At 38.2% G+C, this 26,471-nt stretch overlaps 2 protein-coding genes across 2 annotated transcripts in view; both read right to left on the bottom strand.

Moving 5' to 3' along the window:
• Positions 1–26,471, bottom strand: part of LOC139983148 (dnaJ homolog subfamily C member 25-like) — a 376,890-nt gene that overhangs the window by 43,300 nt on the left and 307,119 nt on the right. The window lies entirely within an intron of this gene.
• On the bottom strand, positions 1,282–25,821 carry LOC139982848 (glucose-6-phosphate exchanger SLC37A4-like). Its single transcript, XM_071995966.1, has 10 exons — positions 25,635–25,821; positions 22,696–22,874; positions 20,264–20,496; positions 16,095–16,230; positions 14,243–14,494; positions 13,631–13,801; positions 12,559–12,644; positions 9,814–9,927; positions 8,868–9,006; positions 1,282–8,030 (listed from the first exon to the last, which is right to left on the bottom strand). The coding sequence occupies exons 2-10, from the start codon at positions 22,835–22,837 to the stop codon at positions 7,861–7,863; spliced, it is 1,443 nt and encodes a 480-aa protein (XP_071852067.1). The 5' UTR covers positions 22,838–22,874; positions 25,635–25,821; the 3' UTR covers positions 1,282–7,860.

Raw genomic sequence — 26,471 nt, 5'->3', positions numbered from 1 at the left:
GGATACAGGCCTATATACAATTGTACCGTCATAACTTTTCAGGAGACGATTTCAAGTAATGAGACACTAAGACTAGCCGCGTCGGCGTCGCAACCTGGGATCATGCGCAGATCATGCGCATGACAAAACAAATACGTCAAGGGGATCTCCCTCACTGGCTAGTACGGAGCGGTACCGTTTAAAATGAGCAAACAAATAAATTCTCCAAGTAGGAAGGATTGTACAACATACACTATAGTTGCTGGACAAGTTTATACGTGGCAAACTATATCACAGTACTGCAGCAGTTAATTTGCACAATTTCTATCAGAAATGAGTAACCGATAAAATGACGAATTTCAAACTTAACAAAAACTTCCGACGATTTTCCGGCGAAAACACCGGACAGACTTATCTTTATTTACGGAGGATGTTAATTTATCCCTTGTCATAATGATCAGAGTATATCCTTTCTTTCTTACTCATATCTTATTTTCTGGTCAAATAATTTGAAAGAGTCCAAAAGGAAAAGCGAAGAGAAGTAGTCACGTACAAAGATATTACGAAGTAAAGATACTGTTTTTCCCCTTCAGGCAAGCATACAAGTTGTATATATATATATATATATATATATATATATTGAATATATATATATATATACTTTAAAAGTTAGACTATATAGAGTTACTTAGTTGGTATCGATTTATATTATTGACCTCTTTTTTGTAACATGGTGTATATATCAGTCAGCAGCCATTTTCTAGCCAAAATCAGAAACCACCTCCCAGTTTCATTCGATGCAACCCCTAAATCGGTATCAAATTCAGAAATTTCATCCCCCCTCCTCCAATGTTATCACGATGTAGTTCCTTCGATAGGTTTCCAACAACCCGCCCCCTCCCTACCCCACCAACCCCTCTGAGATTCATAACAAGTTTCGTTTATTTTTTTTGCTGCTACATTACATAGAACAAATTGCACAAAATAACACAAATGATATGAACAGCAAAACTAACCCCCCCCCACACCCGTGGGGGCTTGTCGAAGCGTTTCGCTCCCTAAAAGCTGAAAAGTTTACCTCCCTTCAAAAAATTGAAACAAATCACCACACTCCTTTTTTTTCCGGCTCAACCACAGAAATAAGTTTTACAAATCATTCATTAAATTCATACAGAAACTGGAAAAATGAGAGATTCACTTTTATCTATGGAAACTTTAATTTTATTGAGACATCATGATCCATAGATATTTGACCGATGCGAAGAGAAACAAAAAACAATAGAAAAGTGGAAAAATGAAAGATTCACTTTTAGCTATGGAAACTTTATTTTATTGAGACATCATGATCCAGAGATATTTGAATGATGCGAAGAGGAAAAAAAAAACAATAGAAGGGGAGAAAGGGCACCGATTGCAAAGGTTTACAAGTCATAACCACATATTGACCACATCCTATATTTGAATACATTATATTAAGATAAATAATCTTATGAAAATCGTATTGTAAGAGACACTGCATATGAAACGAAACGTTACTTATTAAAACAAAAGAGTCAGATATGTGTACGGAGGGGTGTAGAATGGTTAGAGAATTCACTGTCTTAGTGAAAACAAACAAAATCCTTCGAAGTTTGGCAGTAAAATACATTTTTTGAAGCTTGCATATGAGTGGCCATTTTATTTTGACTTCTTCTTTGCATTTTATTAACTGGGATGAATGGTGATCCCAGAGGCTGCATAATTTAATAGCAGACAGTTGTATTAATAATGATATACAATATGTATATTTGAGATACATATATAAACATAAACATATATATACATATAATACATATATATATAAATATATATAATACATATATATATACATATATATATATATATATATAAATAAATAAATATATATATATATACATAGATATACATATAGAAATACATATATACGGTGAGATCCGCTCGAGAGACAAAATGGGTAATAAAATAATTCATGTTGAAATTTATCAAAACATGATAGATACGATCAGTATATGAGCAAGGCTTACTCCACCACAGCAACACCTTCACACTTAACTTCTTTCTTTTTCTATGCAGTTAACTACAGACAGAAGTGGTATTCAGTTACTCTTGAGATTTGCTTTCCAATGTAAATAAGCTACAAAGATACCACACAATGATAATTGTAAGGCACACTGACAAAAATATTTAAAATAACACACACACATAGCATGTCAAAGCCGGCGGGTTTGAAATCTTAAAGGTGTCATATGATATGTGAGATGTATGATAATGAGAAAGTAAAATCTACCCACTTGTCTCCACCCAATCTCACCAGTAACAACCATTCAGCCTCTTTTTTAGCTTAAGTATGAAACACTCACTCTGTATCTTTCATATTAAACTATAATTTAGGTTCAATCACTCATGCTTCTCCCCAGTTCACTTTAAATCATCGGAAAACAAAAGGACTCACACTAAATAAACAATGAATCCATTGCCCCCCACAAGTTGCCAAAACAACAACACGTACATATGGTGTATAATAACATAATAGAAAAAACATAATAGAAAACATAATAGAAAAAAACCTAATAAAAACCATAAAATTCATTCCGTCTAAGATATCATCAAATATGATTCCACAAGAATACAAATTGATCCGAAGAAGAGACAAGAACGAAAAATTAAAATTAAAGAGTTACCACATAAAAATAATGAAGATCAAATAACATATTACAAGATATCAAATAACTGTTCACACAATACCCAACTTTTCGAAATCACACACAATTTATATGTCAAGTCTGGGTTAACTGTACCAGAGTATCTGGACAGTTAGACAAGAGCTTGGAAAAACCCAGCTTGCAACTGCCAAACTGCTTTTAGGAAATGGCGCATACCGCCAATTTTAGCCATGGCTAACAAAATGAGAGTTAACATATTGAATCGAAAATATGACAAAACATACCATAGTTGAACATAAGATAAGATAACATACCATAGCATAGCATACCATAGTTGATGGTAATTCAAATATTCATTAATACACTTATCATCAAACTATAACCAAACTCCTATCAGCTGCATTTTCAAGATGTAAATTTTTTTCCTTTTCATCCTATTCGGGCTAGAGGATTGTCTTGCAAATCTACCGGTCGATGAACATAACATACAATAGTTGATCATAAGATAAAATAGCATTGCATACAATAGTTGATCATAAGATAAGATAAGATAATATAGCATAACATACCATAGTTGATCATAAGATAATATAGCATAGCATAGCATAGCATACCTTAATATACAATAGTTGATCATAAGATAAGATAGCATAGCATAACATAACATACCATAGTTGATCATAACAATATATAACATAACATAGCATAGCATACCATAGCATAACATACCACAGTTGATCATAAGATAAGATACCATAACATAGCATAGCATACCATACCACAGTTGATCATAAGATAAGATACTATAACAGAGCATAACATAATTGAGCATAAGATAACATAACACAATATAACAACATAGTTGAGCATAACATACAATAACATAGCAAAACATTACACAACATAATATAGTTGGGCATAAGAAAAGATAACATAACTGAACATAGCATAACATAACATAAAAAATAACATAAAAGTACATAACAAAATACATGAAATAATGTTACTTATCAGTTAACTCTTAAACCAGGAATTCGAATAGAAGTTCCCTGGTTACACTTAGCCTGATAACCAGGTTCATCTGATTGAGTGCTTGGCCAAATTGCCACGTTTCTCAAAGATAACCACCAACTCCTTTTTTGAGGTTAAGGTGGTGCATACAACTAATCATAAACACAGAAAGACAATAAAATAAACAGATTGATGGGACATAGATTCTTGACTTGAAATACCAAAATGTTGCAAAGTATTTCCAGCTGATATGGTCCATATCTTGTGATATATGTAGAAAAAATATATTTTGTAAAAACTGCAAACAAATTATTGCAGCTATAGTTCAGTTGCGGTATTAAAAATTCCAGTATAGCGCCCTCAATATCACCCCGGCGCAAACAAAAGTGTCACTGCAAATATTCTTTGGATATGTCGGTGATTGTGAAGAAAGTTTGAAATATTCAGCCTCGTGAAATTAAAAAGAAATTTGGCAAGTATCATCTTATTTCGACCGCGAATTTCACTTTATGAAATTTATTTCAATTTATTTCGCCACAAATTTTTTACCTTAAGATATGTGAAAGTGTTTTGGTAATTTTATCCCAAACTGTCACTTTAAAGTGAACTTCCACTGATTTCATAGTGTATTAAACACCACTGGGCTTTTACACTGGGACAAAGACTTTTTCATTCTTTCCAGAGAAATTAATTTTTCTTCTCCATTTGGCCTTCATATTGGTTCAGTTTTGGTAGGACTCCATGATAGAATCTTGATGTGTTAGAAGTGTTAAGTTCAAAAACTTCCAATTGTTGAGACATCTTCATTTGAATTTCGGGTGATGGTGTGAGTTCCAAAGAAGACACCAAGTTTTATTTTCCCTTTAGAGTGTTCGTGCCAAAATACTAGCTTTGAAATGTATTCAGACTTTTGAATAACCCGAGCTGTGCAGGGGGCTGTTTCCAGACTTTGACAAAATAAGGAATAAGGCACTTTTATGCTAAAATTCATTTAAAGCTGTACATACCATGCATATAGTTAATACAGTACACCAATCCTTGTTTTGCTTTTGCAAAGAATTCTACACAATCTACATAAACAAACTGTTTGATCTGATCAACAAAAATAAACTTTTTTAAAAATTCGTAAATATCAGGATAAAAAGGGCAAATTGTTTAGTTTTTAAGTTAAAGGTATTAACACCTAGGTAGAATTGTTTGAATATATCAGAGATACTCGAGCAGAGAAATAAGAAACAGAATAAACAATATTAACATCAGCCAAAAGTAAAAAATAAATAACCTATCAATGTTTCTAATAGTCTTACTGGTACATTTTCTCAAAAGATAAATAGATTAAAAAACACAATAAATAAAAACCATTTAAAGGTTTGTAACTTATTTTCTGTGTCCAGAAAAAAAGCATTGATTTTCCACACTTGCTAATAAAAAGGAAAAGTAAAAAACATAACGATTGGTCCTTCACTGTGAAACCATGAAATGTCTTCGAATTGCATGTTTCGTTTTGTGGCATTTTTTGGTGTTTTTAAATTACTTTACACCCAAAACTGCTTGACACTTTAAGGTCCTTATGCAAGCACCATCTGAAATAACCCAAACTTGTGACCATAAATCTAACTATTCAGCAGATTTTAGACTTGAAATTATTATGATCATCATTATTTTGTTTCCCTCGGTTTTGTACATTTTCTTCTAAATCAGTCAGAAAGCATTGATTGCAGACAGTTATTTAGAATTGTGATGAAATGATCGGTTTTTCACTGTGGAACACTAAATGTACTCAAATGGCAAATTTCTAGGGTTTCTAAAATACTTTAGTTACAAAAGTGATTGAGAGTTCAAGGTTCATATTCAAGCACCATCTTTAATAACTACTGGTGACCATAAATCTAACTATCTAGCAGATATTAGACTTGAAGTATGCATATTTTATTAGTTTGTTGTTATATCTAAAATATTGCTAAAATTCAAACATACAAATTCAGACTGATATTGACTTTGTTAGGAATAACAGAAAATTCTGGTAAATTTTGTGCAACATTCTCTCCCTATGTATCAGGTTATTTCTTATTACTAATAACTTTTGCTGTAAATAAGGGGAGGGATGGGAGGGGGAAAAGGGTCACAACAGGGAGGGACTGGAGGGGATGGGAGGGGGAAAGGGGAACAACAGGGAGGGACGGGAAGGGGTAAAGGATAACCCACAACAACCTACATGCGACTACTTAACCAGAAAATTCAATTGTTCAAATGATAAAAGGTCTTTCGTTCTATAAATTACTTTCTTACATAATTTCCTTGTCGTTACAATCCTACTTTGTAAAGCAACAGAGGGCATAACACATCAAGGCATGTATGTAAGATAATCTGAACTTATACATCTCTGTAGCACATCTACACGCTAGAATAGAAGGTAAAAACAAATAGAAGAAAAAACAATAGAAGAAGAAACAATAGAAGATAAAACAATAGAAGAAAAACACAATAGAAGAAAAAACAATAGAAGAAGAAATCAAAAACAGTACATTAATGATCAAGGCTAACTTCAATTCCAGTCTGCATCTTAGAATTGAGCACGACTAAATAAAACAATAGCTTATTGTCAGAAATAGACCTGGTGTGCTGTCATAGCTACAATCAAGACCCTAGCTGTTCTTTGCTTTTTTTCTCTATTGTTTGAAGAAGATCCTGCTAGGATCGAAACGTCAGGCCAACTTACTTTTACACATTCTCTTACAAGGGCTCTCTAGTGGAAAAGCAGTTTGCTAACAGTTTTATTTTATTTTGATTTCTCTATTGTTCTAAGAAGAACCAGCATTTATGTACCAATGTTACCATCAGTATCAACAAGATGAGGATGACATTGGAAGCGAGGAAAAGCAAGAAAAGCAAGTATGAGGACGGTCTTGGATTCAAGCCCTGTCTAGTTTACAATTTGTTCCTCCTTCTACCCACTCAGGGCAATACATCAAACTCTTTCCCAACCAAAATGGTCTCTCAATTGGTGAAACATCACTAAACCATTGAACTAACACTGACCATTAACATAGCCCATCAGACATGAAGTGAAATCTAAAAAGCCGCAGACGTCGCAAGTATGTGCGACTCGTAGAGGGCAAACGTGGCAGCTTACTATCGCAAGAATGACCGTAAGATTTCAAGGTACACAGTCGACGAAAATATCAAGTGTCAACGGAAATTCTCTCGACGGCCTGAAACGTTATTAAGTAGTGTCAAAAAGTGTAGAACACTCAATTGGACCTCTGGGCCTGTAACAGCTTCATACCATTAAAGAAATTTCTACTTGGGCGACATTGGAATTTTCACTTTAAGATTTGAGTTTAAGATCAAGGTCTCTTATAAAAATTACGTAATAATTAATGTAGGTCATTTATTACTTTGACTTTGCCAATTTTCATTTCAAAACAGTAAAATGAAAGTCAAAATGTTTTTTTTTATATAAAAATTTGGCCAATTGTAAACAAAACCGAATTGATTTTGCATGATTTAAGAAACTGTTTCCACACGAATTATCAACTTGCCAAGGTACCTCGGTCTACCTTGGTCGATTTCTCATTCAAAATCCATTGAACCAACACGAACTGTAATTAGGAGCGAAACGACAGAAAAATAACAGCTCTTCGGTCGTTGAATTAGAGCTGGTGGGCTACTGCATCCTTCCCCCCCCCCCATATTTTAGTTCCTTTTTCTCATCGGTTATCGACAACCCTCGAACCGTGATACTCCAAAAAGTTACAACTATTCAGAAAACTATTTTCACATCTTAGAATCTTGTCAATGCCTGAAAGTCACAAGTTGTCTGCATTTTGAATGGAACTAATATTTACAGAGCTGCATGGTATTGTCTTGTAGGTTGGTCTAAAAGTTTGGAACGCAACCAAAACTGCTATTAGATTCTGAACCAGAATGAGACGAAGATAAATGAATAAATAAATAAACACTGATTCAAATATTCCTTTATACACTTATTATCAAAGTATGACCAAAATTCCTATCAGCTGCATATATATTCAAGATATCAAGGTTTTTCTTTTTTCTCCCTTTTTGGGCTAGAGGAATGTCTTGCAAATCTACCGGTCGACGAGGAGAATTCTAATAAACAACAGAACTCACGCAAACCCTGACTTTGTCCGTTTCCTGAAATTTTGGCGAGGTCCTTCAGGACTTCTCAGTCGGCCTTTGTCTTGGAATGTCTGCCGATCGTGAGGTCTACTCTACTTGCGGTCAGTAGGAGACCGAGCTTGACCACGCTGCACGTCAGCACGATGAGGAATGTCATTGACCAGTCGTACATGGACGATACATAGCTCAACGGGAAACCGGCCATAACGGAACCGACTGAGGATATAAGGTGAAAATAAAACGATGCATTCTCTGAGAAATTGGAATTCAAGCGACTGATCGTCGGTGATACGTTTATGGAACTCGAAAAGGGCAAACTTATTTCGTTGCTAAGTTTAACGTAAGTTAAGACAACGACATAAGTTTTGAAAACGGAAATTTAGACCTCAACGTGAGTTTGAGCAACAGCATGGTAAAACAGCAGCAACGACTTTAGTTTAGATAACAACAAACTTAGTTTAGACAATGAAATAGGTTTGCTCTTTTCGCGTTCCATATACGTTGCCCTCAAAATGAACACGGGATTCCTGACTGAGCAATAATATTGTAACAAAATAAGACCCCTTATAACTTACTGATTTATGTTTGACAAAATTTTTAGATATTGACCACTGCTGACCGCAAATGACCTATGACCTCTAATTTTTTGGGGTGGCAATCGGTAGTCCGACTAGGACAGATATAAACTGCAATAATGTTTGTTTCTTTCATGGGGCTTCCATTTAAAGTCCAGGGTACGTTTGCAGTAACATTTGCAAAACTTTCCAGCAAACCGCATGATTTCATGCAAAATGTAAGAATGGCAATAGTTATACAAACAGCACTGCTGACCTTAAATGACCTTTGACCTCCAACTTTTTGGGTCATTATACATAGTTTGGCAGGCACAGGTTTAAACTGGAATCATATTTGCCTCCTTACTGGGGCTTACATTAAAAGTCTGCCGTATGTTAGAGAAATTCCAAAAGGCAATTGTAAAACTATCAAGGAACACAGGATTTCATGCAAAATGTGAGAAATGGTATAAAAATACTAAAAAGTTTGTTTTTTTACCATTTCCTGCCAGGCCTGCTATTGCATGAGCGGACCCAGATAGATAAGCCGGGGAGTTCTCTATCACCAGCACACCGTTCAAGGAAACGTTTCCGTAGACGCAGAACCCGATGACAAACGCACAGATCAGAATGAAGTACTAGAAAAGAGAGACAAGAATGAAAAAGAAAACCAATGTGGAGTTTTCCTTTACTAAGGCTGACAACACAGTGTATTTCAGGGATGGGTCTGTTGTACTGTGAATAAAGTCTGAAGTTTGGATAACTGAGAGAGGAGGTGGAGGAGGAGAAGGTGGAGGAGGAGAGGGAGAAGGAGAAGGAGAAGGAGGAGAAGGAGAAGAAGGAGAAGCAGGCAGAAAATATGGTTCTTTGAACAGAAAACTTCTATAATGACGTATCACCTTTTTTGGTATCAATTTTTGGGAAAAAGTTTTCAACATGACCCAATATGTGGTACTTAAACAACATGATAAAAAATATATAGAATAATAAAAAAAAATAATATAAATAATAAATAATTACAAAAATTAATAAAAAATAAAAAAACAAAAAAAAGGAAGCCAAGCCAAGCTAGAATATATATGAAATAAACCATCATAATGAAAGCTAATGGCAGTCATTCAAGAAAGAAAATAATTATGGGTTCATGTGAACCAATCTACCGCTGTGTGGGATGATGTGGCCAGTAGGCTAATCATGAACAGGAAAACCAGACTGTCCCATAAGGACCACATGTTGGCACGCACACACAAAACAAGTTTCATAGGCCTAACGTCCTTTAGATGCATTTCTCACACTGACTGCTGTGCTTCCCACACCCTGCATGTAAGACGATGAGAAAACAACCCTGCATTGTACCTAATGACCGAACCGTTAGTACTCCCCCATCCCATCTTAGTTACCTTGGGGTAAGGGGGGGGAGTGAATTTCTCCATTTTAATATTTACCTGTGGAGTCTGCGGTGTGGTGAGTTTGAGTAAATAAAATTGAAGACAGATGCTGACGATGACGATTAGAAGCAGATACTTCAGACGGTGGCTACCGGTCTTACGTTTCGGACCCTGCATAGGAAAGAGAGGGAAAATGAAAGAATAAATATTACGTAACATCTACATCTGGCAACCGAGAATAAAACCTGTGCATGTACATGAAAAAAAGTGCAAGAGAGTCAAGCAAAACATTTCCATATATTTGTGGAAGAATTTTACAGCACAAAAGCTGCTCTGTTATTACAATGTTTTTACCAATTTTTTTTTTTGGGTGGTGGGGGGGGGGGGGAATTTTGGGTATTTTTTTTAACTGGCATCTAAATATTGGATGGATATTAAATACAGACTTGAAACCACAAAACTGCCACTCTGCATGCAAGTGCTATCTTCTCTCCTTCTTTTCTGATATTTTTCTAAGTGACATCTAATACTGGAGGAGAGACGACAGCCACCATACTCTACAAAGAAGATACATACTTAGCACTCACCATGGCAACCATTTTCTACAAAGAAGATACATACTTAGTTCTCCCATGGCAACCTTTCTCTACAAAGAAGATACATACTTAGTACTCACCATGGCGACCATTCTCTACTAAGAAGATACATACTTAGTACTCACCATGGCAACCATTCTCTACTAAGAAGATACATACTTAGTTCTCCCATGGCAACCATTTTCTACAAAGAAGATACATACTTAGTACTCACCATGGCAACCATTCTCTACAAAGAAGATACATACTTAGTACTCACCATGGCGACCATTCTCTACAAAGAAGATACATACTTAGTACTCACCATGGCAACCATTCTCTGCAAAGAAGATACATACTTAGTACTCACTATGGCGACCATTCTCTACAAAGAAGATACATACTTAGTTCTCCCATGGCAACCATTCTCTGCAAAGAAGAAACATACTTAGTTCTCACCATGGCAACCATTTTCTACAAAGAAGATACATACTTAGTACTCACCATGGCAACCATTCTCTACAAAGTAGATACATACTTACAGTGTTCGACTTACGGCCAAAAAATTGCATAGCAACAAATTTCGACAATTGCTATACAATATTTTTGTTGCATAGCAGTTCCCCAATATTGAATAGCAGTTTTGAAATTACCACAAAACGGACCAAATGTTGGCGATCAATGTATTAACTAGAAAATGTTGTTTATTATTATTATTATTTATACTAGTGTTGCTACGATAATCGTTTTCAATATCGGTATCGGCCGATATTTGCAATATCGGCAGCATACCGGTATCGGTAAAATTTTGCTTAATTGCCGATAACAGCAAACCGACATTGAACTTTTCTTTTTAACAGCAGAGCTACCTGTACTTATTTATACTTGCAATGATTTGTTAATCTGCCCAAGAAGATCCATTTCTTTAGCGTCAGTTAAACTCAGATTCATTTTCGATTAATATCCATGGAAACCTGACTCTCCGTAACATCTAAAAACCGTCTACGGCGCGCGAATATAACCAATGACCTTCGTGAACCTTGGCCTACACACAGCATTAGTGCAGCATATATACACTGTACTAACCATTCATTTCCTCAAAGGACTCTGTGAAAACCTTGAACATGATGCATACAGTAACTGCACAGTTCAGCAGTGTTGGAAAACCTTGTTCAATTTCCCGCGAACACACTGCCAATTTCCCACCGGTGTTCGCCTGCCTAGCACGCGTAACGTGCGAGCATAAAGGCGTGGTGTCCAGGGGCCCGTCTTAGGGCTATGGTGGGGTCATGGGGTAGAACCCCTCGTGGGGATCCTGGGGGCGAAAGCCCCCGAAAATTGTTGTCATTTTTGGCGATGTCTGGCGATGAAAAAATTCGCAGTTGAGGATGCAAAATACTGACAACTTTTTTTATTTAAATTGTCACGAAACTGATGAAAATTTTAAAATGACAAGTTAAAGTAGCTATATTATGTTAAAAAATGAAAAGAGATTTAATCTGTCTTTCAATCTTTAAAAAGTGCAACTTACAAAACTTCCGATATTATGAAACAAACAACGTTCAGCAAAGCCCCGTTTCTAGACTGCCTAACAATGAATAGCGTGCACTATGCGTACATTTTTACAACTGCAGTGTTTAACCCTATACCCAACTACTGTACCACGGTACATGTGCTGCGAATTTGCCCAGGTACCTTCCCAACAACTGTGAGCTCATCCCCTGTGTAACACCTGTTTGTTAACATTTTTTGGCACGTTGCCAAGGAACCTTTTAGTTACGTGAGATCCGTAACCGCCGAGGTGGTTAGGCTATTTGCTTTACACTTAACTATGGTAGGATATTATTTTTTCAGGTTTTTTTTTTTTCGCTATTCGGTCAAGTGAATAAGTTGTACATTGAGTATAAACTCAATAAGTTATAACTTCTACATTGTGATCGACAGTTCGTAAGTTAAGGTTTGAGTGTTTGCTCCCAAATCTGACTAGGAATTTGTATCGCACAAATCGGCACAATGTGCGATGCTGATTTGGAAACGTCTCGCAAGTTTGTCGTTTTGGATCGCATTTTGCGATGCGATACCGGAAAAATCGAACACTGCATACTTACTCACCATGGTAACCATTCTCTAGAAAGAATATACATACTTAGTAATCACCATGGCAACCATTTTCTGCAAAGAGGGTACATACTTAGTACTCACCATGGTAACCATACTTAGTACTCACCATGGCAACCAATCTGTCTGTTATGTAACCACTGGCGATGCAACCTATCGTCCCGCCGACATTATATGCACTTGTAAAGCCACTTCCTGCAATGCAAAGTTTAATGTAATAATCTTTATTCCTTCAAGTAAATGATACCGAAATCTGAAAGAACCGGATATATGAGTGCACTAATACTTACTGCACTAATACTAAGACTCTCTTATAAAACAGTGTCTTTTCTTATTAATGGAATTTTGAGTAAAGTTATGACCGTCCAAATTTCGCGACCTCTTTCTGGTATGTATCTAATGAAACTTGAAGCTTGTGGACCCTGGTTTAATACATGGTGTGCAAGGTACTGTGGGTTCTGAATGGAGCAAGCACACCCCCCTCCCCCTTACCCCATCAAAACAATGGTTGTACAGTAATTATTCTTTCTAACAATGTTTCATTCACTTGTTTAATACATCATTTACTGTGCATTTAACTCCTCATAGAGTCCAAACACTGGAATTTAAGATGCATTCCACTCATTAAATATATATTACTAGATATAGAAATTGAACCAGATTTTCATCAGATCCTTGTCAAGCTATGTGAGAAAGGTTTACAGTCTTGCTTGAGGCCAAGGCCCCCTTTACAACTTAACCCCCGGTCATTGGTAACTTGTCACACCCACATACCAAAGCCTGCAATAATTCAAACCATCCCTGCTGGGGCACTACAGCCCACCACATCTAAGTGTCCCCTGGCAGACCTCCCATAGTTGGCAGCCCCAAACCGGCGCATGCACCCGTATTAACTTACTCGCAAGTGCCTATGTATGGTGAAGAAAGGCAATGGAGATAAAGTGCCTTGCCCAAGGAATATAACATAATGATCTGGCCAGGACTTTGAACCAGCAATCCTTTAGATCACCAGTCCACTGCCTCAACCACTTGACCACAACATTCCCCCAAAAATTGTACAATATAGATGTACAGGGATCGAACACATTGCAGAATGTGAGGGATTAGTTCAACAATGAACACCTCTATCAGTGGATTGTAAGAGATAACCGGTGGGGTCTGGTCCTCCTAGAAATGCTTACCCAAGGCAGTGGAGAATCCCCTGTCTTGTATGAGGAGAAGTTGAGCCCATTCTTGGAAGGCACCAGCTTGGAGATTGCAGCAAAAGAAGATGAGGCTTATAAGCCATAAGAACGGACTCCTCAAGACGTCTTGCATAGTGGACCTACAGTGAACATTATTATTACTGTGTTCTGAAAAGAGGAAGATAACCAAAAAACAAGAAGATCAGCATGATACTGAAATTAAGTTTCTCTACAAATAGTTTCAGCAAAAGATAAATCTTCTTGAATTACGAGCCAGATCCTGGATTTTTCAGGGTTTTAATATCGGCCTTCATAATTGGCCTATTACCTATTAAGGTCAAGACATTGGCTTGTGTTATCCATCCAACCGATGTTTTCGCTTCAACTGTGTCGATGAACACTAACGATTGCGTCAGAAGTTTTCATTCACCCGATAAACGTAAATAGGTCAAAATTTTGGCAAACAGAGAATGCCATCAGATTGTGTGACTAAAGAGGTTGCAGGGGAAGGGATAACTGAATTAAGTGTCTATAACATTAATAACTTTTTGCAACTTTTGAAATATTATTCAGGATTCTTATTAATATTGAGTTTATATATAAACAAACCTATATTGTTGCCACGTGAACCATTTGACTGTTTGATACCGTTGATTTTCATCCCGTTCATCGCTTTCTCCCCGTTCGTCTGATTCGATCCGTTCGATCCCTGCTTTCCATTCGCTGCTGCGATCCCATTGGCATCTCCCCGTCCGCCGTCTTCGCTATCCGTATCTTTCAGAATCGGCGGTGATCCCACGTCCGACGGCGAGTTCTTTATGAACGTGTACGAGAAGAAGGACAACATCACACAGGAACAACCTGCGGGAAAACGGGGAACAGCAGAGAATATCAAATCTGAGAGCAGGATTTGTTTTTTACTCAACATGTAAAGAGGATCTGCTTCCAATGTTTTGTGATTGTAACAGGGATGTAAGTGCAGCCCAAAAAAAAATACGGAAAACTATTCGGAGACCCCGGTTGAATGCCATCCTAACACATCCTACTCCTAGCTCTGACTACTTACACACTATCGTTATGTTAGGCTAGCTCAAAAGTATTAGCGCTAACACATCCTACTCCTAGTTCTGACTACTTACACACTACAATTATGTTAGGCTAGCTCAAAGTTACGAATACGTCACAGCGAACTCCGAAATAAAAAACTGTCTCACATTCGAATGCAATCACGAATATCAACTATCATATGCGTATCCCGTAGATTTCCGCCGCTCACAAATATCAAAAGCGTTAGTTTCGAAACTTATGTCGAGCACCAGCAGTTAAGAAGATGTGAATCAGAAATGAGCTATGGCGATTTGAAGTTCGCACGTACGCAACGATGTTCACATGGCACAATGTTGTACATTGCAATGCGATGTGTAACAGGAAATGGTATTTTGGTTGATCGATGAGAGAAAATTGAAGTTAGCTTGCTGCAATGGGCCAGGCATTTTTGCCGCCTTGTGTCTTTGATATTCGTACAATTTTGTGGAAACTTTAATGGAATTTTAAAAAAAACGAATTTCCGTAAAAATACGGAAGACTTACATCCCTGTTGTAAGAAGGTCTTGTAGTATTCGTACCATCAAGGAAAAACATTTATTCTAACAGAGATATTGATGTGGTTGATATGACCAGTTAATTATCAAAATCAAATGTAAACCGATGGGCAAAAGAGTTTTGATCCCGTTGAATCTGCTGAATAGCTTTTAGTTTGGTTTTTTCCCAATGGTTAGGAAGCTTATTTGAATCCCCCCTGCCCCACCACCCCCCCAAATCCATTTGATAACTCATCTTGGTTGAACACCAAGCGTTCTCTTTGGCATATGAGTGTTGAGAAATTTACGAGACAGGCCTGTGATTGAAGAATTCATTAAATCCCCCTTAAACCCGGTTAATGTCCCCATCCGATGGACAGGTGTGTACCTCACCATCTGCCCTTTCTCTCAAATACCGATGGAGGTGAAGAGGCCCCCCCCCCCCCCGTTCATCGTCACTGCTATTGCAGCCGTGGTGTATAAAGTTGTATGCATGCCACTGAAGGACGGAAGAAACCCATTTTCCCAATTGGCAATCCAGAAATTATCAAATCAGCATCATCAAGAAGACTCCACTTTATAACCGCAAATTTAAATACTGTATGTCAAGGGATTCTGGTCCGTGGTGAGGATTTGTGGTCTTGGAAACAAAGGGAAGCTGATGGTTGTGAGGTGGATACTCTCACAACTAACCAAAAATATTCCAAAATGGGAAAAACCACCAGGAATATTGGCATAGCATCATCCACGCTGCTTAGACCGTACCAGTGAGAGAGAAACAGACAATCCCTCCCTTACAGAATGCACAAATACGAACGCACGAATCAAACACTCAAATATGACAAAACGAAAAAAGAAAAAAAGGAGAAGATATCGCTTACCTGTTAGGGTCATGACAGAACGCCATCCGAGGTGGTGGGCAGCGAGGGTGAGTACCAAGGGACCTGCTGCACCGGATAGATTAGAACTAGCAGAGAGAAGACTCCACCATGTCCCTAGCTGAGACGGAAGGTACCACTGCCAAGATAGAATGGTATACACATTGGTTTGCACAATGGTAAACACATATGGGCAATTCCACGGTTACTCACGTTACATTTTTGAAGACTTTCGCTCACAAATGGTTTGATAGCTCCACCAATCATTAATTTGAATAACTGCTCTCTATGCATTGATAGGGTAACTAATTTACCTCAACATTGGCAAAAACACAATTTGATTATTTTGTTTCTTGTAGGAGATAGGTACATGAAAGTGTCGGTTACTCACGTTACATTTGAAAATCACCCCGACGCCAAAATTTAACTTCACTCAAAAAGTGTCCTCATACTGGATATATTTAAAGAAAATGGATACATGTTTTTTGGACCTTAGTTGATGATAGAAATACTGAACACAATCAAAATCACATCTGGTTTCCTGTCTTGGTGAAAATGAGGCATTCACCGGTTACTCACGTTACGGTTACTCACGTTACAGTTTGTCCACCTATACAATACATAGGGAATCAGAGTCCGTGAGGAACTTGCTGCTGGATAATGACTAGGAAACACCCATATATCAGTGGAATTGACATTTTGAACATCTTCTCCAGTGTAATTTAATAATATCACAATCTAAATGAGATATACCATGTCTTTTTGAGATAATGCATGAATCATATCTTCACAAATCGGCAACAAATTCTAAACATTGTAACTAAGTTTTATTTGAGGACTAGCAGTGTGTCAAACTTGAATTTACCCAGAATATAATACTAAGGGAACTAAATCTCTCTGGGAAGTAACAGGCCAACTGAACAAAAACCATGAACCAATAGGAAATTGTTAACATATCAATTGAACATTGGGTAAAGTTTGGAAGCGGCTTTGGAAGAGAGCTGATTCGTTTAGTCTTCAAAAGGCGACAGAAAATTTGAAGTGCCCACGGTTATTGGCCAAGGTTGGTGCATCAAGTTTGGTGATGAGTTTCTCCCTGAGATAGACTACTGTATCTTGTGCCTTGGGTTTAGCCATTTTAAATTGGGCCCAGCTGGCTGCATCACTGACACTTGTACGTCGTTCTGTTTCCCCTTTGCTTCTATTACAAGGGGGGTACAATACCGCTTTGTATTCAACGGCATACCAGTCTATATCGAGTTCTATACCAGCATTGCCACTCCCTGAGCAGGTTGCATTTTTCTGTGGCCTCCCCATCTCCATGGGGAGTATTCCCTTCAGCAGAGCTGTTGCCATCATCTGTAATGGTGAAGGAGATGACATCCTTGTTCTGTACCTGCAAGTGATGTTTACTGACCATTCCAACGATTTGCTTGGCATTCTCAAATACAGATTTCAGACCGAGTTCGCTATTTCTCGCCTCAATTTCAGCTTGCGGCATCAGTATGGGTGTCCACCTTGGGCATCCCAGTGGTTGCTGCTCATTGCTTTTTTGCATTGGTAATGCCTTCCGAGAATTGACTTAGCTCCATGCACGACGCTTCACTGCTCCACCAATCCCATCCACAGAATCTTGAGATTGCTCATCTTGAAGGCGGATAATAGCAGCAGCGAGGAATCTGTTCTTAAATTGTGAAGCCGGACCATCCGACCAGACAGATACAGACTAAAAAGCTTGGGTTAGGCCATCAACGACTTTGTCCACATATGCCATAACTGTATCCTTGGAGTGGACCAGGCTGTCTGATGCCACAACACTGGAATGGAGGGAACCGGAGTGCTACGCTGCTACTGTGAACAGGCTCACCTGTCATTGGTTCCAGTGGGCAGTCTGGGTTTCATCTTGAGATACACATGTGTAGTTCTCAGAGAAGTCTATTTGTATCAGGGCCTTGGTAGAATTGAAGGAAGTGGATCCAGCCCTTTCCCGCTCTAGGTTGAAATATGCAGGAGGAGGCAACTTGTCATCTAGTGGCCACCCTCCAAGCTTCTTGCTGAATCTTCTTCATGGGTGATGGGAGAGTACTCTCCAGGTGTTGTACTAACCCTAGCCCAAACCCCCACTGCCCTCTCTTATGAGCAATTATTTACAAGACAATAATAGGCATTTCCTGCATTGTCTCAGTGTGTTAGCTTGGTTACTCACGTTACACATTGGTTACTCACGTTACACGGTTACTCACGTTACAGATTTCAGTGATCTATCACTCACACATGATGGGTCTCTCCTCATTAGTGATCTTGTTTCCACACTTGGGACTATGAGTACTAACGAAATTATGGTTATCAGATTTCCACTTGTTACAGAAATGTCACATAGAGAAAAAGTTGTTTTTTCGGTTACTCACGTTACATCAGTGATTGAAGCCTGAAAAATGTCTGTTCTGAAGTTGTCATGAAGAAATTTTGAAATGTTTTTCTGTCATAACACAGTCAACAGGAGTATCTATAGTAACACATAATAAAACTATTAAATAATATCTGATGAGTATCATTTAGGATGGAATGGAATGTATGATGAATTTTCAGGATTATTTTGAGCTCTCATCCTCCTTGATTAATTGAGCCATGTATTCAAAATTTGAGTGTTGGAGAAAAATTGCTTACTTATTCCACAAACTTAGATATGTATACTACAACATTAGACTGATAGCAGGTTGAAAACTGACACTTCTTATTTTTAGGCCATGTCCCCTCCATCATGGAATTGCCCATATACATGGTATATCACACTGTCATCATTGAACATGAGGGAACTTCATGTACACATTCAACTGAAGTCTTTCTTGTACAAATATCATGTGTATATTATAATCCCTGAATGTATATCAAATCTACTTCTGAAGCTGCTGAACAGTGTTTGTCACCTGTGCTTGTTTGGTGATTGGGCTGCTACTGTAATACTGTAGGCCTACTTGACATCATGCTGTGCTTTTAACTGTGCAAATTTATGCAGGTTTTGATGATGATGATGATAATAATAATAATAATAATCAGCAGTTATATTTATAATTGCTTAAGCGACCACATATGTGGGAGAAACCTGCAAGGGCTTACCGATTACAACTTACATGTTGGGTATATTCCAATTCAACAATTTTAACTCACTTTCTATTTTTCATCGTACTGGTAGTATGGGCTCTCCAGTGTTTACAGAGGGCCCTGTCACATCTTGTGTGTGATCTATACTTGTTTACACACCTCCATGTCAGAGTGTCATGATTGGCTAAAAGTGCTCACAAGCGTTCAAAGCATGCTGAATGTACTTGGGTACCCGGCGATTGGCTAGTTCTAGGGTCATTTATGCAGTTTTGGCCAAACCCCCAAAAATTGCTTTAGCACACGCACAAGTTAAGGTGCCTACAAAAACAATAAGTAGTCTGACTTGAAACTTGGCAAGATATTTTGACAAAAAGACGCCTTCAGATTACTTCAATAAATTACAGATCAGCTCATGGTATCATTATGATCTATAGTCTGATACTGTGCAGATTGTCACGTTTTGCGGTCCCAACTAGACAGAAATATTGGATTTTCTATAATATTCGATTTATAGTGTTTCATACCAGCAATATGTAGGTCTCAAGGCGCTTTACAAACATTGTTTTACCCATGGTAAATGATAACCTGTCCCAGAGGCAATCCTTCCAGGCGGATATATGACCCAATGACTAGTTACCTCGCAGGCACCCAGTTCACCCCTGGGTGGGAGAGAGGCAATTGAGATAAAAGCACCTTGCTTAAGGACACTTGAAACTTAATCAACTAGGCAGGAATCAAACCAGCAATCTTTGGATCAAAAGTCCGACACCTAAGCCAATTGTCCACCAAGCTCTCTAACAGGAACTCGCTCTCTATTGGTTTGGGCGGTGCTGGAGATGCCCACTGTATTAAACTCGTCCCGTTGGAGTCCCTCATTACTAGGAATTTTTCTGACCCGAGTTTGGTCACTGACTCAAAATCACTGCACAAAATCACTCACTGCATCCCTCAAAGGAATAAAACCTACGATGCCGACACAGAACACTTACGAGAAAACACAAACATAATACAAGATCTGAGTCTGAAAGACTTTCTGGATATTCCTTTATACATCACACGGATCTACTCACCTGTTTGAGGAGCTTTGTACACGGTGGCCAACCGCATCCCTGTCCTAGCCCGTTGAGGAACCAGATGACCACGAACGCGGCCACCGAGTAGGAATTGGCAAACAGGACGGTCAGGATCCCCACCACGATCAGTCCGCTCGTCAAGAGCAGATGCGGTTTCATCTTGTCGGATAATACTCCGCATATGAATTTACTGAGGCAGTAGGCTAGGTTGAGACTGCTGCTGATGATACCTGCAAAAGGTAGAGAAGATGAGAAGATGAGAATATGAGAGGACGACAGGAGAAGGGAGACCAGGCAGCCGACAGAGCAAAACATCGTCTGAGACGAACAACTGTCCGTTCAGACGACCAAAGATCGGCTTGGGAGGTCATCTAGTGGATGACTAATTGATTACATCAAATTCATATTTTCAGTTTAACTACAGTATTAAACCGTACTTATTAAACCCCCCCCCCCCCCAAATCAATTGGTATCACCCTCCATCAGTTTGGAGATACTGAAAATACAATAAAAGTGGTAGGACCTATAATCCACCTAAAGGGTAGCTTTACTGTCCCAAAGTTTGGTTTCTCTAATCACCAAACCCAAGCATCTCGCCCACAGTGTCCAAATTGGACATTCTTTGATTTTGTTTTTTCTTTGTTATTAAATGTTAAAATTCGGACTTGTAACCAATTTTGCTGAACATTCGGACTATGACCTTAATGTACCGTACACCTTGCTTGTTGTAGGGACTACCAGAAGAAAATCCTGCATGGCCTCAACGGCCCGGTCAATGCCCGCTTTTTTGTACATGAGGTAAAACTTTCAGTTTACTGTAGGCGACAAAAAGTGTACAGACACCCTGACAAAATATGCGAGCTAAGATCAGGACATTAGAAGAATTCAATTTAGAATGGACAAACAGCTATTATTTTTTTTCACAGGTTTGTTAATATGTCACTACCGGCTGGCAAACTCTCATCATACTGTACCTCTGTCGTTGTCAGGATAATGAATATATGTATAAAAACATGTATAACAACTTGTGACGGATCTACTGTACATGTATGCTCTATTTAAATATGGGTGTTGTGGTCAAGGCAGTGGACTTGTGATCTAAGGATTACAGGTTTGAGCCCTGGCCAGATCATTACGTTGTGTCCTTGGGCAAGGCACTTTATCTCCATTGCCTCTCTTCACCCAGGTGTATACATGGGGACTTGAGAGGTAACTTGTAAATATAGTTGTGTGCCCCGGTTTGTGGCTGCACCCTAAGGGAAGTCCCCCGGGGACACATGGTTGTGGTGCACTGTGGTGCCCCAGAAGAGATTGATTGAATTGTGCACACTTTGGTGTGTAGGTGTGACAAGTTACCAATGACCAGTGCTAAGTTGTACATGCTATGGTGCACTCTTTGGGGTGTGAATCGCATTCTAAATGCTGAAAAAAAAAAATAAAAAAATAACTAACTTCTGAAAGCTACACATAACAACCACATCATTAGTTCAAAGCCGTGTCATGACTTGTCAATTTCAGTATATATACCCTGAAAGAAGAAAATAACTCAACCAACAAGCTGTGCATGACTTGACAATTCATACAAGGTGGTTGTCATGGGGACTACAGTAGATATATTGTAAAATGTCTCGCCAATTTTCCATCCTTTCTTCATTATTTTCTTCACCGATTGTGAAAACAGTACTGTATTGGTAAGTGCCTGGATTATATAAACCTATTATGTCATTCATTGGTACCCGCCACTGTTGTGTACAGTACTGTAAATGTGCTGGCGTGATATTTCACGGTGAAATCAAGCAGCCTTGTACAGTATCTCTGATCTGTCAATTCTGCTGGCAAAAACTTGCCTTGATAGTCTGTACTATGGTATAATGTATGCAAAATTTTGCTTTTAACTGCTCTTTGCTTAAATATTTGCTGTAACTGCATGCTCCACTGCTCTCTGATCGCTGGTTTCAGCTAAATTTTTAGTAAATACACGTTCGGCTGCAATGTATAACTTTGCAGTACCTTGTAGGGGCATGTCTTTCTCTGTACATAAATTGTAATTTGTGGGTCTTTTATGCAAAATAATTTTCATTAGCACACACTGTTTCATTCAAAGTGAAACTTCCCCCTCATCCCCAACTCACCATCAGCCCCCCCACTCATCCTCAGCTTCCCTCCCCCATCCCCCTTTGTTTATGTTATCTCCAGACTTTGCTGCTGTAGGTACAGTAAGCAGGACTGAAATATTTAGCACCTTCCTCTCCCCCCATGCCCCCCCCCACATTCCAAATTTGTAAGACCAGTCCTAAAAGTATCCAGGCTTGTTAAATGCCAGTGCAGGGCAGTTCCAAGCCAACCAGGACATTCCTCTTAAAAGTTAAGATTTAAAGTCAAGAAACAAATGATACTGTAATCTGTAAAAGTTGCCATTTCAAACTCACCCAGCTGGCTCCTTGAGAAGTTTTCCTCTGCAATTATTGCTGGCAGTAAGTACGAGAAACATTTCCTGCACAGAAACAGCATCCCGTAACTCATAAACATGAGGGAAAAGTTTACATTCTTCCAAAAGGTGAAGGTATCCATTTTATTTTTAAAAGGAACTCTGCGATCAAAAGGAACACTGTGTAGAAAACAAAATAAAATGTTGACAATTTTTTCTCTGTACAGTCTTGTAGTAACTTTAACTGAAATGGTATATATTTGAGAAACTCAAAAGTTAGGAATAGGGTGGCCAGACCTCTGGGCATTTGGACGGATGATTAAGTGCCCTGACCTCCATCCAAGATGACCCTTTGCCGGACGTATAAGAACAAATGTATGTCCGGCTGTGCTAAACCAAAGTTAAAAATCGATTTTGGATTATTCATGAAACTATCCAACAGCTTACACATTTTTAAAACTGCACTTGTTCGTGAACTGTTACCACATACGGACAGTTAATAAAATGAATCTTGAAAATGCTTGCACCAGGCTCGGTAAAACTTGCGCCTAGACTGCTGTCCTCCGCGAAAACATGCACTATAAATTATCTCTATCCAGGACTACACAATACTTAGTTAAGTATAACGAACCCTGGCAATACACTGGCTTGTGTACATATAGTAATAGGCCTACAAAGTGTACACAAAAAAAATGATGAAAACTAATTTGCAATAACAAAATGACTGTCAAATTGTGTTTTAATACAACTCCACCACAAAACGTCTTTGAAATTGTTATTTCAGCTATGCATACACTGTGATTGTCCGAAATCAAGTTAAATGAATGTCTAGACAAAAAACCAGCACAAAAATATTGCATATTTCGACTGATTTATTTGAGCCCATTAAAGGATGTGTGTATATGCTATGAATATCGGAAATCTTCTATGTAAAAACAAGTGTCTAGACAAAATTCCAACATAGTAGTACTACTACACATTTCAACTGATTTAATTGAGCCCTTAAATGCTGGCTGTATTTATGCTGTGAATGTTGGAAATCAAATCAAACGAGTGACAGTAATGTTAATTATATTACAAGAGGAAAACTTTTGCATTCTGATCGAACACCAATTGCATTTATTGTATGAGCCATTATAACTAACTTGTGTAGAACTTTGTGAAGATAGGATCGTATCACTGCCTATACTTTGTGAATGCTCTACACAATATATAGGGCAGATGCAATCCAGTGCCGTTTTACAAGGGTGACCCGCTTTGCCCCTCATTTTGCCTGCCCTGTCCCTCGGTCAACCAAATTTTCACTGCACTGCCATTCTTTTAACTGACCTTGTACTATCTTACTCTACTGTCTGTAGTAGCTCCGTGCTTTGACCTTACAGCGATTTCACCAACGACCACCATTCAAAAGTCCCTGTACCTACAGAGTGCAGATCTCGCTAAATTCCACTCTGTTCATTATGCATACATGTAGGCCTGTTCGAACTTTGCAGTACAAGTTGCAAACAACCAGCTCCGCGAAAATGAGTAGGTAAATAACTTTTTACGCTATGCCGATTAAATCTCAAACTTCAATGACTATTTTAACGATGCATTAAAATACAGTAGTTTACACACAAACTTTATAAGCACATGGTCAAAGGGACCGCAAAAATCTATGCAAGTTTTCAACCAAGAAATTACTGTACATAGTATGAATGCACATTTTACATTAGCAATGTTCAGTCTTCATATGGAGAGAACAAAAAGATATGATGGAAAGTCCTTTTCAGTATCAGAGATGTTAGCTTGTATATATGCCCACAAAATTCATAGATTGTCTCAACTCATAACATTTTGTGATCAAAAAACAATGATTCAAATATTACTTGATAGTCTCAGAAACAATTCAAGTACATCGGGTAAGATGAACGCTTGTTTTGACAAAATGTACATATGTGACAACAAGACCTAATGGTATAATTATGATATGTGCACACTTACTGTATGATAGCCTATATCACAAACTTAGCTATAATGGGAAAGAAATGTTACAAGTAGTTAGCTGCAGTTTAACCAACTTAGTTTATGTTCACTGAGCACTGAAGATCATACAAGAATATTTGCAGACAATGTGTAAGGCAGTGTTAGCCAATCACATCATAGGAATACATCATCGGCTATTTTTAGCATGAAAATCTATGTAAAAAGTGTAATTAGAAATGTTGTTAGCTCTGCACTGAAGCAACTTGTGTTTGATTGTTATAATATTCAAAGTGGCTATTCTTACGACTAGTCGTAACAATAATTCCCTTTTGCACATGCGCAGTTGCTATAACGTGGCTATTTTTACGACTAGGAGTACTATTTTTACGACAGGAGTAACAATAATTTCCGGTTAGGGTTAAGGTTGGATTTAGGGGTTAGAGTTAGGGTCACCCCTACTTCATGCGCAGTTGCTTTATTTACTTTGAATTCGCATGAATTCGCCGATGTCGTAAGAATAGTTTATAACTAATTGTTACGACTAGTCGTAAGAATAGCCACGGCCTATTATATTATTTGTTTATAAAGTACATCATAACTGGACACACCATGCTGCTGTACAAGGAATGCAATGGGTTAAAAACTTTGACAATTTGTAAAACGTTGTAGCCTAACCAAGGCCTAACAATAATTTAGGCTACTACTACTAGCCTAGTAATACAACTAGCCGGCATTAGATCTAGGCCTAGACGAACTTCAACTTCAAATACTCTTGAAATATAACTATCCAGCTTATTTTTGTTTTCTGCCTCTTAAATTCATCATCTCTATTTAATATTCCACTCCATCGCTTAAAGTAATTCATAATTGATTGTGACATGGCATTGTGTTATGAACACACAATACATGAAACTTGAAGACCAAAGTAAAATCTACTAAGCCTAGCCAAGCATAGGTCTATGTTCAATTACGCACATGTAGCTAGTATTGTGTCCAAGAAATTCTGCTAGAACAGACTTCGATGTTCAACTGCAGCGGTAGTCGGATTGCATAGATTTCATAGAAACATAACCCTGTCAGTCCATCTGGGGTATTTATACGATCCTGTCCTGCGTATTACTTGTTACTGAACAGTTCCATAACATACACCGTGTAGGCCTACACGTACGAATAAGTGAATTGAAATGGATGCTTCATAAGGCGGCGAGGCGAAGTAAACAAGCCGGTAGTGTTTGAATTATATAATGACAAAGCGGGGACACACTGCACATGTAACGTATAATCCTCTTGATGCGGCTAGTTGTTCCACTGTAAATGAACTATTACGTGTTCAGTTTGTATATTGTCATGCTAATTCATATATGTATATGATGCAGCACACACTATAGTGGAAAGTAAGTCGAAGGCCTTTTCGGGATTTGGTGAAAGTTATGAAACTGATTGCGTAATATAGATCTCCTCATGACATAACGTGTCTGTAACTTACATGTGTAAGACGCATGCACAATTTGTACCGCACGATCAGGGAGCTGCTACGTTAGAGCATGGAGCTCTAAACAGAGCTCCATGCAGCATGGAGGTAAAACCTCCATGGTTAGATAGCAGCTCCCTGGTACGATCCACTTGAACTCGGGGTTGTTAATTTAAAAGCAGGGAGTTGTTGTGGAAACTCCCTGGTTAAAGTGATTATCACATCGCTGAAGCACAAAAGCGAATCAACATTCCTCGCAGGCGCGTAGCCAGGAATTTGCCAAGAGAAGGGCGAAATTGTAGATTCGGCATTGCAAACTATCTAAGCGTAGCGCCACCATA

Source organism: Apostichopus japonicus, chromosome 16 (genome assembly GCF_037975245.1).
Source record: "Apostichopus japonicus isolate 1M-3 chromosome 16, ASM3797524v1, whole genome shotgun sequence".
In the NCBI taxonomy this organism is placed as follows: Eukaryota; Metazoa; Echinodermata; class Holothuroidea; order Aspidochirotida; family Stichopodidae; genus Apostichopus; species Apostichopus japonicus.
The sequence above is the reverse complement of the archived record's forward strand: the minus strand, read 5'-3'. Positions and strand labels throughout refer to the sequence as shown.